General features: G+C 37.2%; 3 protein-coding genes across 3 annotated transcripts; all 3 read right to left on the bottom strand.

Moving 5' to 3' along the window:
• Positions 1-359: 359 nt before the first annotated feature.
• On the bottom strand, positions 360-3,445 carry LOC140764624 (calmodulin-5/6/7/8). Its single transcript, XM_073103282.1, has 2 exons — positions 3,250-3,445; positions 360-1,030 (listed from the first exon to the last, which is right to left on the bottom strand). Exons 1-2 carry the CDS (start codon positions 3,323-3,325, stop codon positions 657-659), a joined length of 450 nt encoding a protein of 149 aa, XP_072959383.1. The 5' UTR covers positions 3,326-3,445; the 3' UTR covers positions 360-656.
• Positions 3,446-4,008: 563 nt separating this feature from the next.
• LOC140764623 (SNF1-related protein kinase regulatory subunit beta-1-like) lies at positions 4,009-8,634 on the bottom strand. Its single transcript, XM_073103280.1, has 4 exons — positions 8,287-8,634; positions 5,283-5,467; positions 4,979-5,141; positions 4,009-4,698 (listed from the first exon to the last, which is right to left on the bottom strand). The coding sequence occupies exons 1-4, from the start codon at positions 8,479-8,481 to the stop codon at positions 4,384-4,386; spliced, it is 858 nt and encodes a 285-aa protein (XP_072959381.1). The 5' UTR covers positions 8,482-8,634; the 3' UTR covers positions 4,009-4,383.
• Positions 8,635-9,302: 668 nt separating this feature from the next.
• On the bottom strand, positions 9,303-13,477 carry LOC140766039 (leucine-rich repeat protein 1-like). The gene is made up of 6 exons (XM_073105430.1): positions 13,129-13,477; positions 11,781-11,852; positions 10,996-11,139; positions 10,733-10,804; positions 10,570-10,641; positions 9,303-9,584 (listed from the first exon to the last, which is right to left on the bottom strand). The coding sequence occupies exons 1-6, from the start codon at positions 13,350-13,352 to the stop codon at positions 9,515-9,517; spliced, it is 654 nt and encodes a 217-aa protein (XP_072961531.1). The 5' UTR covers positions 13,353-13,477; the 3' UTR covers positions 9,303-9,514.
• Positions 13,478-15,346: the final 1,869 nt, after the last annotated feature.

The raw sequence follows: 15,346 nt of genomic DNA, 5'->3' as shown, positions 1-15,346 counted from the left end.
GTGTCCAGAAACTTCAATTGACTTGCTTTCATATTAGAATCCAAAATGATTCAAGATATCATATCACAGCAGCCAGAAAAGAAATTAGCCCCTAAGTAGTACTTTGCATGGCGATTCGCGTATCGGGCTTGCAATAGCTAATTGGTCAGATGACATGGCTACGACATAGGTAACACCAACAAACAATAATTAACCAACTCATCTGCACCAGTGTAAGCACACTCAACCGTGAAGCGTATCAGACAAAACTAAAAATCACTCAAGCATACATCTCTATCAATCAAAAGGATAGCCATAAGATCACGGTGTATAACCTTCTGAAGCATCAGAACCAAAGTAGATAGCAACAAAAACACGAGTTACTACAAAAGAGGCAATCCATTAGGTATAGGCAAAAGAATTGTCTTTACTGTTCGATAATGGCAAAATAACGAATAGAAATTGGACTACACAACCAAGTGAAATCCTTGAGTCACAAAGGAAAATATAGCAGGGAGATTAAACATAGGATGGAGAAGTGTGATTTAACACATACATGAAAGAGCAAGAAAGAGTCATCTATCTTTTGTTTCACCACTAGAGCAATCCATATATCTACCAGCAGAAGAGAAAATAGAGTAGCATTTTACTAATCTGCCTTTATGTTCAATACTGGCTCACTTCGCCATCATGACTTTGACAAATTCATCATAGTTTATCTGACCATCACCATCAACATCAGCTTCACGGATCATCTCATCAACTTCCTCATCTGTCAGCTTCTCCCCAAGGTTGGTCATAACATGGCGAAGCTCAGCAGCGGATATGAAGCCATTCTGATCCTTGTCAAACACCCGGAAGGCCTCCTTGAGTTCCTCCTCTGAATCAGTGTCTTTCATCTTGCGAGCCATCAGGTTTAGGAACTCTGGGAAGTCAATAGTCCCATTGCCATCAGCATCCACCTCATTTATCATGTCCTGTAGCTCTGCCTCTGTTGGGTTCTGTCCCAGAGAACGCATGACAGTTCCCAGTTCCTTAGTTGTAATGCAACCTGTGGAAGTTCCAAGCAAAACAAACTCTTTAACTTCTGGAAAAGAGGCAGCCCAAAATTCCGCATCTCAAATTGGGTGCTTGCATTCAACAATAGATTCAAGTATAACAGAAAAGGAATGCTACAACACTATCAAAAGGAACATTAAGAAATGGGAAGAAGAGTTTATCTTCACAGATATGGAATTAGGCATATGAACAAAAGATTAGCCCTAAACAATGTTCACATGAACATCTTTTTCTCTATTCTGGATTAGAACGCCTTAATCTAAAATAGCAAGTGAAAATCAGATTAGACTTAAACACTATTCAAATTATTCCACACAAAATTCCAATTACAGTTTTACCTTTAATAGACTAAAATTATTTTTAAAAATTATCTCTCCTCTCTCCTACTATCCACTCATCTTATTCTACAAACCTAAATTTTAATTTTCCCACTCAATTTTCTCACCTATCTCCTCTCTCTTGCGGCCCACGTATTTCATTGTACTGACAAATATGCATTGCATACATATAATATATAAGAATATTTAAATTTAAATTTATATATCAAATTAAGGGTACTTTAATTTATTTTTACTTTTTATTTGTATTTTACTTTTGCTTCATGTTATTAAAAATAATTATTACACTACTAATTTAGATTACAAGTGAATATAAGAATAGTTATTCCTAAAACAAAAATCATATTTTAGGAGTAAGAAATAAGAATAGCTCCTCTAGATTGAGCCTTATTCTTGTGAATGGGGCCTTATTGTGCAGTGGGTATTCTCAATGCATGCATATATAATATAACAGCACCTGTTGACCCGGCATTTTTGCATTCTCATAAGAAACTTGAACTGACCAAAAAGCAAACAATGCATCCTAATGATTGAATAAAACCACAAGAATGAGAATATGATGCAAAGAGATGACAGTTCAATATGTGTTTACAACTTCTAACAATAGCTCAATGATCTTATCAATTACCTCCCTTGCTTTCAGCCAATTGTTGCACTAGCACAAGAATGATATGTATATGTCAACTCAATTTGTATCGCAGAGAACAGAAGATACGAGAACCGTACACAGATAAAATGATTAGTTGAGCCTTGTACTTTTTATTTTTAAGCAATTAATTCTTTCAAGGAGCTTTGGAGAGATGAGAGCAAGCAAAGGAATAACCGTGAATCTGCAGAAACCCCACCCACTCACCTGAGATGCACATCTAATAACAAGAGAAGGTAACCAAATAAAAACCCAAGATTCTGCTAGGAAACAGATATGTCTCTTTACACTGCATCTTGCATGTCAACACTAGGCAGTTTGTTTTTCAAAAGTGTTGAAAGGTTTGAGATGCCAACTTTGAAAAGGTTCTCTACCAAACCTGCTTAAATAAGTCAGTTCAGGATTCACATTTTCCTTCATTGACTTTGAATTCGGACCATAACAAATTTGCACTATTGTAATCTCAAACATACGTGGATGTTTCGAGAATGATTGCATACAACTACAACAGACTGTGGCTGATTATTGAAGATAATAGCATGCACCTTGACTTGACTGATATCTAAAGTTTCATCAAGGGGAACATGACAGGAAAATTTCCTTTTCCAGGAATAAGAAGAAAATCAACTATGATCTACAGTTGACATCCAAGTTGAAATTTGTCTCCCCAAATACTGGAAGAAACAATTTTGACACAAGGAGTTGGTTACAGGTGGGACGCCAAAATATCGCCATAAATACTACAATCTGGATATGACAAGGCCAAACTATTAAGAAGGGGATGAATACGTGCAAGACATAATACTACCAAAGTAGTAAGCAGAAGATAACAAGATAGGTCGGATAGCACAATGTCCAATTTTGGCATATGGCTGATTAATCGTAGATACAGGCATAGCGAAACAGGTCCATTTGATCCGAAGGTGCAAAAGTGAATTAAAAAGTTGACACTCCATGGTGAAAAAGATCAAATTATTATCAGAAATAGGACAAAAGAAAATAAAACAGTAGTAAAAGGACAAGATGACAACAACATCACCACAAGAACATCGGTCAATCTCGCCATCGGAAATGTTAGACGAACAGATCGATCTAACCCTAACAAGAACAAGAGAGACCAGGAACCAGGATCCATCGCAAAGTGTAAATAAAACCTCAAGGTTATAGATCTAGGAAAATATCGAAATGGAAAGGAGGACTAGAGGTGGAGTCGAATCGAAAACTGACCATCCCCGTCCTTGTCGAACAAGCTGAAGGCCTCCTTGAACTCGGAGATCTGGTCCTCCGTGAGCGGATCCGCCATGACTCCTCGGAAATCGTGCTGTGGGGGAGCGAAACGAGAGAAGGGCAGAGATCTGGCGAAAAGAAAGGTCAAAGGAGAGAGATTAGAGGAGTCGAGTGTTTTCTGAATGCCCTCGCCCCTCGGGTACGGAACTTTTGCGATCAAGCCCCTACTCTCTAATCCTCACGGCGTTAATTGTCTGGCCGTTAAAAGTTCCAATGTTCTCCCTGAAATGCCCCTGGACTGCTGTTGGTTAGTAAATCCTTTACATCTTTTATCTTTGAAAATAGTGCTTAAATAAGTGAACTATAATAAGAAGCGGAAAAGTTGCCGAACTCACCTATTTCGCTAAATACTTTAAAGGATAATAATATATTAGAAATAGCATTATCCAGCCTTTTTCTTCGGTTTTGCCTTCTCCATACCATCATTATTAATTTGTTACTATGTTGTCAATTCGCACCTTAAATGACAGCTTTGCCCTCCAATCTCGACCGCCCGGTCCCATGAAACCTCCAAAAATTTCTTCATCCAGCTCTTGGTGTGTTACATGCTGCTCCAATTTCTCTCATCAAGAAAGTACAAATATTTTCCACAATTTTGAATTGTGATATTGATGCTGCAAAAATAACACCATGTTTTCCAAAGACAGGTCTAAATGGCAGAAATGGAAGTCTAAAAGATTTTGATAGCATACAGTTCAGTAGCAAGCAAATAAAATCGAAACATTTGAATGCTTCTAACTCATCATGTGATACATCAACATCAAACGAAGGGAATAAGTGTAGATCCGCTACTGCCAATTTACGTTAAAGAATCGAGCAACAAAGTAAGAAAAATAGTTCTAATACAAGTAGATATTAGCAGAAGTGAATGAGGAAGGTAGCTTCTACGATGCTTTGATCAAAGCCCACATCTCACAAGGGGAAGACAAATGATGTACTTCTGAAGCTGAGAATTTTCTTATGTACGCTATAAATTGGAAGAGAGATTATGGATCTGATGATGAGCGACGCAAAAGGACCTCCACCAAACAAATAAAGAACGTATCTTGTTTGCACAACTGAATGACAACTCTGTTATCTTTCCACAGGCTTATATAGGACAACAGTGACATACTTCGACAGAAACCTGTGGGTTAGGCCGAGGGCGACAAGTGATTGCGAGCCCAATCCTTTTTCTATGAAGAGGTGGTTTAGAACAACGTGTTGGGGCTTTGTTGAGGATTCTTCAGAGTTTTGCATCCCAAGGACGGTGAGGTGCAGTTGAGATGGAAGAGCTGGTGGTTCCTTTGCATAGTCCTGATCCAAGGGTGGCAGAAAACTGTAACTGGAGTCGGGAGATGGAGGTGACTCAAACTCGGTAACACTTTCTATATTTTCTGGAACATACTCCTGAAAGAAATTAAACAGAAATCAGTATCCAGCTCAGAATGAGAAGAAAAATGAAACAAGGATGCCATAGTTTTGCAGCCTTTTCTTGTAAAGAATGATATATCCTAAATGCTAAATTGCATGCCATACTGACTATAGACACTGCTATCAGTAAATCTGATACTGTATGTACTTATATGAAGATAATTTTCTTTGGGAAAATATATCAACTACATATATCTAAATCCAGATATAAGCACCATGGTAGCAAAAATATAGATGTTATGGAACGTATACTCACATGAAGGTCAAGAAGATTAGCATATTGCCCCATCTCATCAGTTACACAAGGAAAATCAGGAACATATCTCCTTTCTCCATCTACAATGAACCTGTAATGGTAGACTCCAGATGGGAGGGCCAACAAAATGGAAAAATCCTTGCCGGACTTCTGGAGCGGTCTCCTGGTAAGCCATTAAGATTCTAGTCACCACAATTTCCTTATACCAATTTAAAAAAGCTCTAGAATAGTATTATAAATGGGAACTGAAACATAATGATGCAAGTCAAAGTACTTTAAAAGGTCTTCCAGTCAGCTAGCTTACCTTGTTGTCCAGTTGTCCCATGATCCTTCTACTAAAACATTCTTCCCTCCAAAGGTCCATACCAATAAAGCTGGGATCTCCTTTTCAGAGGGACCATCTGATGTACCACCAGGCAACTCACTCATCCACATCTGATTGAAAACTGGAGGCCCGTCAGCTGCTCTTTGCAAAGGAGGTACAGGGATCTGAAACATCAAATTGATGTCAGTTTCAATTGGAACAATCAGCACAGAAGAGAATACTTCATATGTTTGTGCAATTAATGCCAAGAATTTTTCAGTTGAGAAACAGATCTAGGGGCATTTCTTGTCTGCATCTGCCATGGATTGACTAAAATGGGGACAAATGGCACAGAGAAGATACTAATATAACTGTATGTTGCCAAATGAAGATGAAATACAACAACATGCCGGGCTAGTCACAACTATCTGGGGACTACTTACATGAAATTGAAGATACAGCATGATTGTTTACTAAGATACTCCAATCTTACACAGACACGCATGCATCGAATTCTTGACGAACAATATAGGAAGCAAAATTAGTTCAAATGTAACATCTTCAACATTTTATATTAATGCATCTTTTGGATAGAAGAAGGTGCTTCATCTATTGACTGAGAAAAGAGAGAAAAATAATCCATTTTGAGAAGACTCAAAAAGAAGGCAAAATTCTGACATAACAACAGCAAAACATAGAAAATCAACAAATTTAATGCAGAGTAGAGTTATCACACAACACAAGATGAAGAGCTTAAGGCAACATTGTACTATTCTAGCAACAGAAAAAAGTCTTCAGTAAAATTCACCGTCCGATCCAATAAAGTCATCTGAAAACTATAAATATATCACTTTGGCATCGCTGCTACAACAAACTAAACAAACATTAACAAATAAACAAGTAAATGCAAAGACATCAAAACATATCTACCAACGGCCCAGATTGACAAAGAAAGAAATATTTTAACTGACATCCACCAAAAAAATCATAAACTAATCCAAAATGGACCAGACTACAAAAGGAGCAAGGTCGCATATTTCCACCATCATCATATGGGTCACCTATAGAGTATTATGTGAAGTATGAAAGGTCATATATAAGGCTGAGATAATGAAGCAATGGCATATCAACATAAAATCAACAGTCGGAAACAGGTGCTATAATCTTAACTAAGGAAAACAGAATTCAGATGAAGGCATGACATAAGCTCTATGAAGTGAAATGATTGGTAAGGCTGCAACTGATGCAGTACATGGGAATTTGAGGTTTATTTAGCAAGATTCAGCTTGAGTGTGAACTAAGATTAAGCCAAGTGGAGAACAGGCCCCATCATAAACTTTGCCAAATTGCCATTGAGCTTTAGTAGATTTACTTAGATTGGAACACTCAGCTCGGCTAGGATGGCAAAGGACTAAAGACTGAGTACCAGTTTTGGGTTCTGCTTGATCTTTCCTTGAACTTGTCAAGGAACTATAACAATTGAGTCAAGCTTGAAAATCTAGAATGTGCCTCCAGCTTGGCTAGTTTGTATATGTACAGGTTGGTTGAGAAATTTACCTTCTGTATACACATAGAAGCCACCAATAAGCCTATCGAAGTTTCTGCATATTTAAGACGAGTCTAACACAGATGGAAAGCAGAAGGAAGATAACCTTTTGATAATAGGAAGTTTTTATCCAAGAGGTAGAAGAATGCACAACTTAAGAGTACATGATTTATCCACAGAAAATGAAGAATGAATAAGAGAAGCTAACCAAAAAATGCAGGTGTTCCTAATTAGTCATTACATTCTAACAATGATATACTCAAATCAATCACAAGTCAATATACCTGAAAAGAGCCAACAATCAGAAGAATAAGATATGCTACTATGTATTACGAAAACTTCTTTTTTGTTTTTTGATAAATTGAAAAAGAGAGTGTATAACTGACCAAGCTAAAATGCTATTTACTCAGACAAAGAAACTGATTTCTCACCGCACAAGTTGTTATTATGCTGCATCTCTGTAGAAAAAGTATAAGCTACTCGAAGTCTGGCTAATCCAAAGTCATATACACACTCCTACCTTCAGTAAAACACTTTAAAGAAATTAATGACAAATTATCTCTCCAGGAAAACCTGCAGACCCTCAAATTTGGTTGGTGATGCAAGGAATAGCATAAAACAAACTAACAATCTCCATAATGACTTAAATAATTTGTCATGGAAAAGTCTCTACTTCATAGCAACCTTACATGAATCCAATTACAAAAAATAGAGGTATATGGTAAACCAAGCAATGGGTCAAAGAACACATATGACATCCCTCCCATGTTATAACCTCATCACTTGCTCTTGTCACCCTTCAACTATTCCACCAAGATCAATATTAGGATATAAATTTCCAAAATATTTAAGACTAGCAAAGCCCACCATTACCTGCTCCAACCCTAGCTAATATCCTTAAACTTTAAGATGAAATACAAGTTCGAAAGGGAACAAGAAACATAATCAAACCAAAATGAACTCATTTGACTACAGATGATGACATCAGAAATTCCCAAAAACCCGTAATTCCACATAGAAAAAGAACTAAAACTAAAACCAAACCATTCTCTCACAGCACACTCTGTTTCAAACCTCAACTCCTAGAACTAAAAAGATTTTGAGATTCTAGTTTTGCTAATCTCTTCTTTTGAAAAATCACTACAATTCCTAGATTTCAGTTGATTAGGAATAATTTGGGAGGATTTCCTTCAAAGGCAAGCTCCTTCGACCTGACACATCTCTCTCTATTTCTGACCAGCCCCAAAGTATCAATGAAAATATTGAGAAAAAAAAAATCTTCTCTTCCTAGATCATTCGAATAAAGAGATCTCTGAACAAAAATCAATTGAATCATGTCAAGATTTATCTGCAAACATATTACCAATTGATTCAATCACATCAATCCAATTCCCAAATCACCATTACCATTACCTAAAACAGAAGAACCGATCAAACAATTCAAGAGTCGTCATCTACCTGAGGCGCGAACATGAGAGGGGAGCGCGACCGCGCAGGGCTCCTCGGCGGCGATCCCCCGACGGGCTCCGCCGAGCGCGCGCGCCGCACTTGGTTAGGGAAGCGGGGATCCCCGTCCGATGATCTCAAGGAGGGGTCGTCGTCATCGTCGTCGTTCCCCTCCTCCTCCGTGTCCCTCCCGCTAACGTTTCCCATCTCAAATCCTTCCGCGCGTGAGAAGACCAGATCTGATGAGATATAGTCTAGAGAGGGAGTTGACAACGGCGACGTATCAGATTTTGAGCGCTGGAGATATAATCAGGTAGGCAGCAGAAGAACGAAGAGGGATGGAGTATGGACGATGGAGGGCAGTTAAATAAATGAGGTTGGAATTCACGATTATTTACGGTTAGTGGCACTGAGTTAGACCCCACCGCATCACCCGCCTACATACTCAAATATGTACACAAGGCACGACCATAATTAGGATTCCGTGCAGTTTGATCTCGCACATCCAATTCCTCTAATTCTATATATATTCTTTATATTTAATATTTTTTTTAAAAAAATACCCCTGTATTTTGTCTTTCTTATTATTCACACTCCATCGTACCAATATATATTATTTGTCTGTATTTTACTTAAAATACCTTAAAAATACTCTTATCGTTAGTTTTCTTCATGGCTAATTAGAGTGAGAGTATTCTCTATTATTTTAGAATGTAATTAACTGAGTCATAGATATCCATTCCATATGGTATGATATAAATAATAAAAGTAAAACATAATGCACTTTTGACATTAAAAAAATTTATTAAATGTGCACAATAGATTGACTGCGTTAGTATACTAATAGGAATTTAGATTTAGGGTACCAGTGTACCAGGCTTGTCTTATGAATGGGTTAATTCATTTGGCACCTCCTGTTCACTACTAGGTGGAGCTCATCCTCTGTTTATGTTTGTATACATAATAACATAAACAGGCGATAAGTTTAGCACTAACTCAACCTATATTCTATTTTATTTAGTGGCAACTTAGAGCAACAAGTTCACACGATCTATCTACATTGCATAAAGCGGCAGTTGTCTTGAAGCCACTGATACAAACAAGGTAACTTACAACTTCAACACTCCAATATAGTGAAGAGCTTACATCTTTACCGAGTTCATTATAGGTAATAACCTATTTAAACAGAATATGGCAACTAGTGATAATATTGAGTGGCAACTTGCATCACCCATCTCTTTCAGCAGTTCGTATCATATGCTGCAAGCCCCAAAAGCTCTGGACCTTCCAAGCGTGGATTGTTTTCGAAACTGGCCACAAATGTTACATAGGATTAAAACAGAAGAAAGAATGTAGCAGGAGCTAGTCTTGTTTGCATAGCAAATTTTGGCTTAAAAACTCGAAAGGAAGAATAATCCATGAGAATATCATAATTGGACATCAAAAATCAACATTAGAATGTAGTTTAGTGTCAATCTGGAGAGTAAAAAGGATAGTTACCCACAACTCATAGGCTAGATCTAATGACTAATGTAAACAGAAGGGACTCAACCCACTCTAGATTTTTATGCGCAAATTTCATGCTTGTTGCCAGTATCACGATCATCATTATTTTAGAGAGAAAGCACCAGACAGACAAGACCTCCTCATCTACCTATGCCACTATTTCTTAGACCTCTTTGAGTCCTATCAAAGCAGCAGCTCATAGTCGAATGTACTCTCAGTATGATCCAACTCTTTTCGGTATTGTTTATCTACCTATAGTATGTTTATCATACAATCAGCCATTTCAAATATTCGACGCACTAATTTCCTTGGAGAACCCTAACCTTAGGCTGTCATCATTTGCAAAAGCAACTCTACATGTACTTGTGTAGTACTGTCCAAATTAGTGAACTTGCTTTATCACTCATAAGAACAATCTTGATTGATTAACAAAAAAGAAAATTGTAAGTAAATAAAAGGAAATCAAGTATAAAGTAATTAGTATAATTAAAGTGGATTTATGACCCAAAGTCATAACGGGGCATTGGCAAGCCTTTTTCACCGTGAGGAATTTCTGTCAACAATGACAGAGCATTTTTTAATAATACACTAATCAAAGCAACAGAATGGTAAAATATTACATGACCAAATTTTCTATATGTTATGCAATTAGCATTCATATCTTACCAAAGCAAGAGGCTAGAAATTAGTGGAAGAATATTGGAACCCGATAATAACTAAGGAGGATTTGCACATAGCGAAAAAGGATAATCTTATAACGCAAAAAAAGTATTATGAGAAAAGCTATACTTGTTCAAGGGGATGTGCTCAAAAGGTCCAGTAGTGGGAATTGTTCCACAAAGATCATTGTTTGAGACATCTCTGTAATCAGATATAAAAAGAATGTGATTGCCGCAAGTGATTGTCTTAATGCAGAACAAGATAATTGTAATAACTGGAGATTAACACTTACACAACTTTGAGGCTAGAAATTTTGGCAAGTTCCCTAGGAATTTGACCAGTTAAACGGTTGTCATTGAGCCGCCTAGAAAACAAACAATTAGATAGATCAGTCTATGATAAACGTCCGGAGTAGTGTGATATAATAGCTTAAAACTGTACAGAGAAGAAACAGGCCAGGCTGAAGACCCCAGATGAGTTATGTGCAAACATAATCAAGATACACCCAATCACAATTGGCATGATTGTGCAGGAAAGACGAAAATCAGAACTCACAAGAACACTAGCGACTTCAGCTTCCCTAATGCTGGAGGGATTATTCCCGACATGTTGTTGTTATACAAGTCCAAACTGATAAGGCTCTTAAGATTACCAAGCTCAGCTGGGATTGTTCCTTGAATATTATTTTTGTAGAGTTCTCTGCACCAATAGTTTCAGAAAATATCTAATATTAATATTAGACTTAAAAGCAAAAAAAAAATCTGAAAGTAACACATGTACCAAGTAGATCTGAGAAACACAGATAATTGTTGCACTAATGAAAGAATATGATCTGGACTTTCAAAAAATCTGGAAGAAGATGAAAGGTTGAGATGAAACATCTTTGGATTAGACATGCTATAGAGCTCGCATCCGATGAGTTTCTAAACAATCTCAAAAACTAATTTTATTGTATTTGTATGTCTTTAGTCTTTTGTAACTGCACTGTTGTATATTTATGTGTGATATATGAAAAATTTTACGTTTATCTGTGCTATATATGTTCATGTCATAACTTGTTTTGATTTATTGTAGGGCGAATATGGCATATATTCATGTGTTTGATAAACTTTCATCAATGGTGGAGTTTCAGGTCTTTCCAGTTGTTTTTGATAAACTTTAAAAAAAAAATTATCAAGAGTTGAATTTTCTGAGTACATCTATCTTGCAATTGTAGTTGGAAATTTTCTTGACAGCATTAAGGTCTGTTGTTCAATGGTTTTGATAGAATTCTTGTTTGCTTTTAGATTCAATGAAAAAATGGTACAATAATCCATGTTACATAATGATGAAGTACTCACAGATATTGCAGATGCTCAAGGTGCCCAAGTTCAGGGACAAGATGACCTGATAAATTTGAATTGCCCAGATCCCTACAACCGATACAAAACAAAGCAGATGAACATATGTTGCATAGTCGACTAGCCAAGAAAATCTGTAAATTATACCAGGTAGCAGAAAACAAAGGAGAGAAGTAAGAAAATCCTAAGAGCATATATGAAAACGAATAAGATCCAGCTCACAAGCACAACTAAAGTATGTGAACTATTAGATGAAATGAGAACCAGGGATCCTGGCAAATTCATATGTGCTACACTTTATTCAAAGTTGAAGCAAATTATTTTTGCTAAATAATTGGTAGCCAGTCTATGCACTAAAAATAATTAGCATATGGGAACATGACCATTCTTAAGTCCAGGTCAAAAGGCAGCCAAATATTCTTACACCTAATAACTGTCAAAATTTATATATGGGAATATTATGTAGTTTGAGCCCATGTAGATAGAAGATGTTTCTAGGAGCTTTGTTACGCTAATACTCTAAACATGGGAGGTACATGGTCAGGTAACGTCAAACAGAAGAAGAGCAACAAACAAACAAAAAGAAAAAAAAAAGAAAAAGAAAAGAATTGATGCAATATAGAAGCAACCTATGTGGACAAATTGCACATTAATTACACAAGTATCTTGATGTCAGAGAAATTCTAGATATGGCAAAGGGTATTTTGACTATTTTCTGTCGACATTCTATAATTGATAAATATACTCTATTGCGTTATTTTTCAAGCTTGAAGAGTTGCCTAGCATCTGAGCTAGGTCAAAAGAATTTTCCTCCTTTGACTTAATTTGTTTATCCCTTAATCCCAATGCAAAAGATCTATGATTGGCATGAACAACGTTCTGATAATTTACAAATTTCCAAAGATGCTGCTCCCAATCAGAAAATTGAACAGAAAACCACAAAATTATTAACCAAATAATCTATAGAAACGGAAGAAAAACAAAAAACCAAAACATTAGTAAACAGACCGGAGTTTGACCTAATATCGCAAGCAAATCCAGTAGTACCACTGTAGTCTCCTCACCCGTAGGAACAGCAAAAGGTACTAAATAACTATTAAGGAGCAACCGAAGCATAAACAAGAGACAATTTTTAAACCTAAACGCTATGTACAACTCAAATACTATCAGATCCCTTTGCAATCGGCAAAGCTGAGAAACCCACTTCCTAAATCTACTTCCCATAAACCCGCATCATCCAATCAAATTTCCCAAACCCAACAAGACCTAATCAATCAAAATTCCGCGAAGCAAGAGGGTAGAGAGTAAGAGAGAGACAGAGAGATAAAAGAGGAATTCGGGAACCTACACTCTCGTGACGCGATTGTCCTGGTTGCAAGTGATGTGAAACCAGGTACAAGGATTCACAAGCGTCGGATCCCAGCTCTGGAGCACGTTGTCGGGATCCGATAGGCTCCTCCGGAGCGCGTGGAGCGCGTCGCCCTCGGTGTTGGACGAGACCAAAGCCGGCAGCGCGAGCAAAGCAAAGGCCAAAGCCACCGCTAGGGATCTCACCACGGCGCCGGCGGCCATCTCTCCCTCGGAGATCTAGGGTTAGGGTTTGCGAGGAAGCTACTCGACCTCGGAGAAGAAGAGAAGAGAAGAGAAGAGAAGAGGAGAGACAAAGGGAAAGTTGAGGAGAGTAAAAGGAGAAGGGGAAAGCCGAGGTTTTTAACTTTGAAGTTGGGGGAAAAAAAGAGTGGTGTTATAGTGCTCTCGCGCTAACGTTTTAAGTTAAATGGTTTCGTACAGGGAAACCGAACGAGAATATGCGTTAAAATAATCAAATTGATTTGTTGGCGGACAGCACTTGTACAAGTTTGACTGCTGTCGTCAAGGACTGGTATAAGGACGCTTTGCCGCAAGAATAGCATATTGTCTAAAAATTAATATGGAACTCTACCAAGGGCTTTTCTGCATATGTACACACATTATGCAAAATACCCCTTACTAGAATAAAAAATAAAATATAGCGTATTTTTAATAAATTATCATCTGAGAAGCCTTACAAATTCCTCCCTCGTGATGCTCCTCCATCTACAGTAAAAACTCAGCAACCCACCCGTGCGACCCAAATTATATTTCCCCCCCCCCCCCCCTCCCTTCCCAAGATAACACCTCCTAATTCTCTTATATTTTTTCACACACTTATCAAAGCACTTGTCGGTTTGATTCCTTCATCCATTGCTTTTCCTCTGGTTTCTTCTAACTTTCTCCTTGTAAGCAATTGATCAGGGAGACAGACAGTGTGGTAATTGGTTCTTCTCGACCTAGCTTTAACCCTCATTCCAATGCCTATCTAGGACTCTGTTTGCAAATACTTCCTCCCTCCACCATGCAATTTTATTATGGATATCAACATATTCTCTTATTCTTCCAGCTTTCTTATCCTTTGTTGTTGTTGGTTTTTTCTTTTTTTTTTTTTTTTTTTTTTGGACAATGGACACTTGGGTTTTATTCTCACACAAATGACCCCCCCAACCACTAAATTAAGATAGGAAAGTGAGTAGATATATTAATAGTATATGATAAAACCCAGCACAAGGGAATGTGACCAACTCCACTACAAAGTGGAATCCTTTTCTTTTCCTTCTCTCTTTCTTTCTTTTCTTTTTTCTTTGGGTAGACATGCCATGGAATTTGTTCCTCTCATCACCAACAATGCTTCTTTTGAAGCCAAAAGGGAAGTGGGAGAGAGGTCAGAAAGAAAGGCACCATTTATATGTGACTTTCTGAAGACAAAATGCCCTCCCCCTCATTCCAAAGTATGGAATCTACAGTGAGAACGATGGAGGTTGGACATTTGAATATTAAGTAGCACTTTAGATCAACTTTGTTTGTTCTCTGCAAAGCAACTCCATCGAGGTACTACATTACAATTAGGGCCAGGTGAGCTTGTCAAATTTGTCCACCTATATTGTTGAGAGTATAAAATATAAAAAGAACTATTCTTAATAGCATAAACGTTAAGAGTAGTTAACTTAGTATTTGAGTGACGAAAAAGTGTTAGAATATAAAGTGTAAAATTTATTGTGCTCTAATAACTTAACTTTTTAGAGTAGCCTGTGAGAGTTAATATGTATTTATTTGCTAAATGGCCTTTTAAGACTGATGAATTGATAGTTGCTATCAATTACTTAGTGAGGGATTAGAAAGTACCCATATATACCATAGATAGCTGTGTTCATACTGTTTCTTACAGTGAATGCATATTTGCTGCTCTTCCATTTAATGGAGATGGTGTGAGGAATCTGGAAAGTAAAACTTCAGACTTGAAACTGAATATATTGTAGACTTGAGCATTCCTATGTCTATTATGTATTTGTGTAGTATGAGATTATATGGACCTGTAACCAGATAATGTTAGGATTCAAGCAAAGTTTATCATGATCAATTAATGGTCGGTGGTAGGAGTGGCAAAATAAGCCAAATATGAGCAAGCTGGGTTTTACTTCAAGGCAACTCGTATTTGATTCATTTATATTACCAAATAAAAGATAATTAAACATTAATCAGAATACAAAGCA

This window comes from Typha angustifolia, chromosome 8 (genome assembly GCF_048772165.1).
Source record: "Typha angustifolia cultivar Huaian chromosome 8, ASM4877216v1, whole genome shotgun sequence".
NCBI lineage: Eukaryota > Viridiplantae > Streptophyta > Magnoliopsida > Poales > Typhaceae > Typha > Typha angustifolia.
The sequence above is the reverse complement of the archived record's forward strand: the minus strand, read 5'-3'. Positions and strand labels throughout refer to the sequence as shown.

Coding starts and splice junctions, on each gene's coding strand:
- LOC140766039 (XM_073105430.1), bottom strand. CDS start 13,352: ATGGCCGCCGGCGCCGTGGTGAGATCCCTAGCGGTGGCTTTGGCCTTT. Junction 11,853..13,128: donor GACAATCGCGTCACGAGAGT/GTAGGTTCCCGA, acceptor TATCGGTTGTAG/GGATCTGGGCAATTCAAATT. Junction 10,805..10,995: donor CTGAAGTCGCTAGTGTTCTT/GTGAGTTCTGAT, acceptor TTTGTTTTCTAG/GCGGCTCAATGACAACCGTT.
- LOC140764624 (XM_073103282.1), bottom strand. CDS start 3,325: ATGGCGGATCCGCTCACGGAGGACCAGATCTCCGAGTTCAAGGAGGCC. Junction 1,031..3,249: donor GTTCGACAAGGACGGGGATG/GTCAGTTTTCGA, acceptor GAACTTCCACAG/GTTGCATTACAACTAAGGAA.
- LOC140764623 (XM_073103280.1), bottom strand. CDS start 8,481: ATGGGAAACGTTAGCGGGAGGGACACGGAGGAGGAGGGGAACGACGAC. Junction 5,468..8,286: donor CTCTCATGTTCGCGCCTCAG/GTAGATGACGAC, acceptor TTGATGTTTCAG/ATCCCTGTACCTCCTTTGCA. Junction 4,699..4,978: donor CTAATCTTCTTGACCTTCAT/GTGAGTATACGT, acceptor AATTTCTTTCAG/GAGTATGTTCCAGAAAATAT.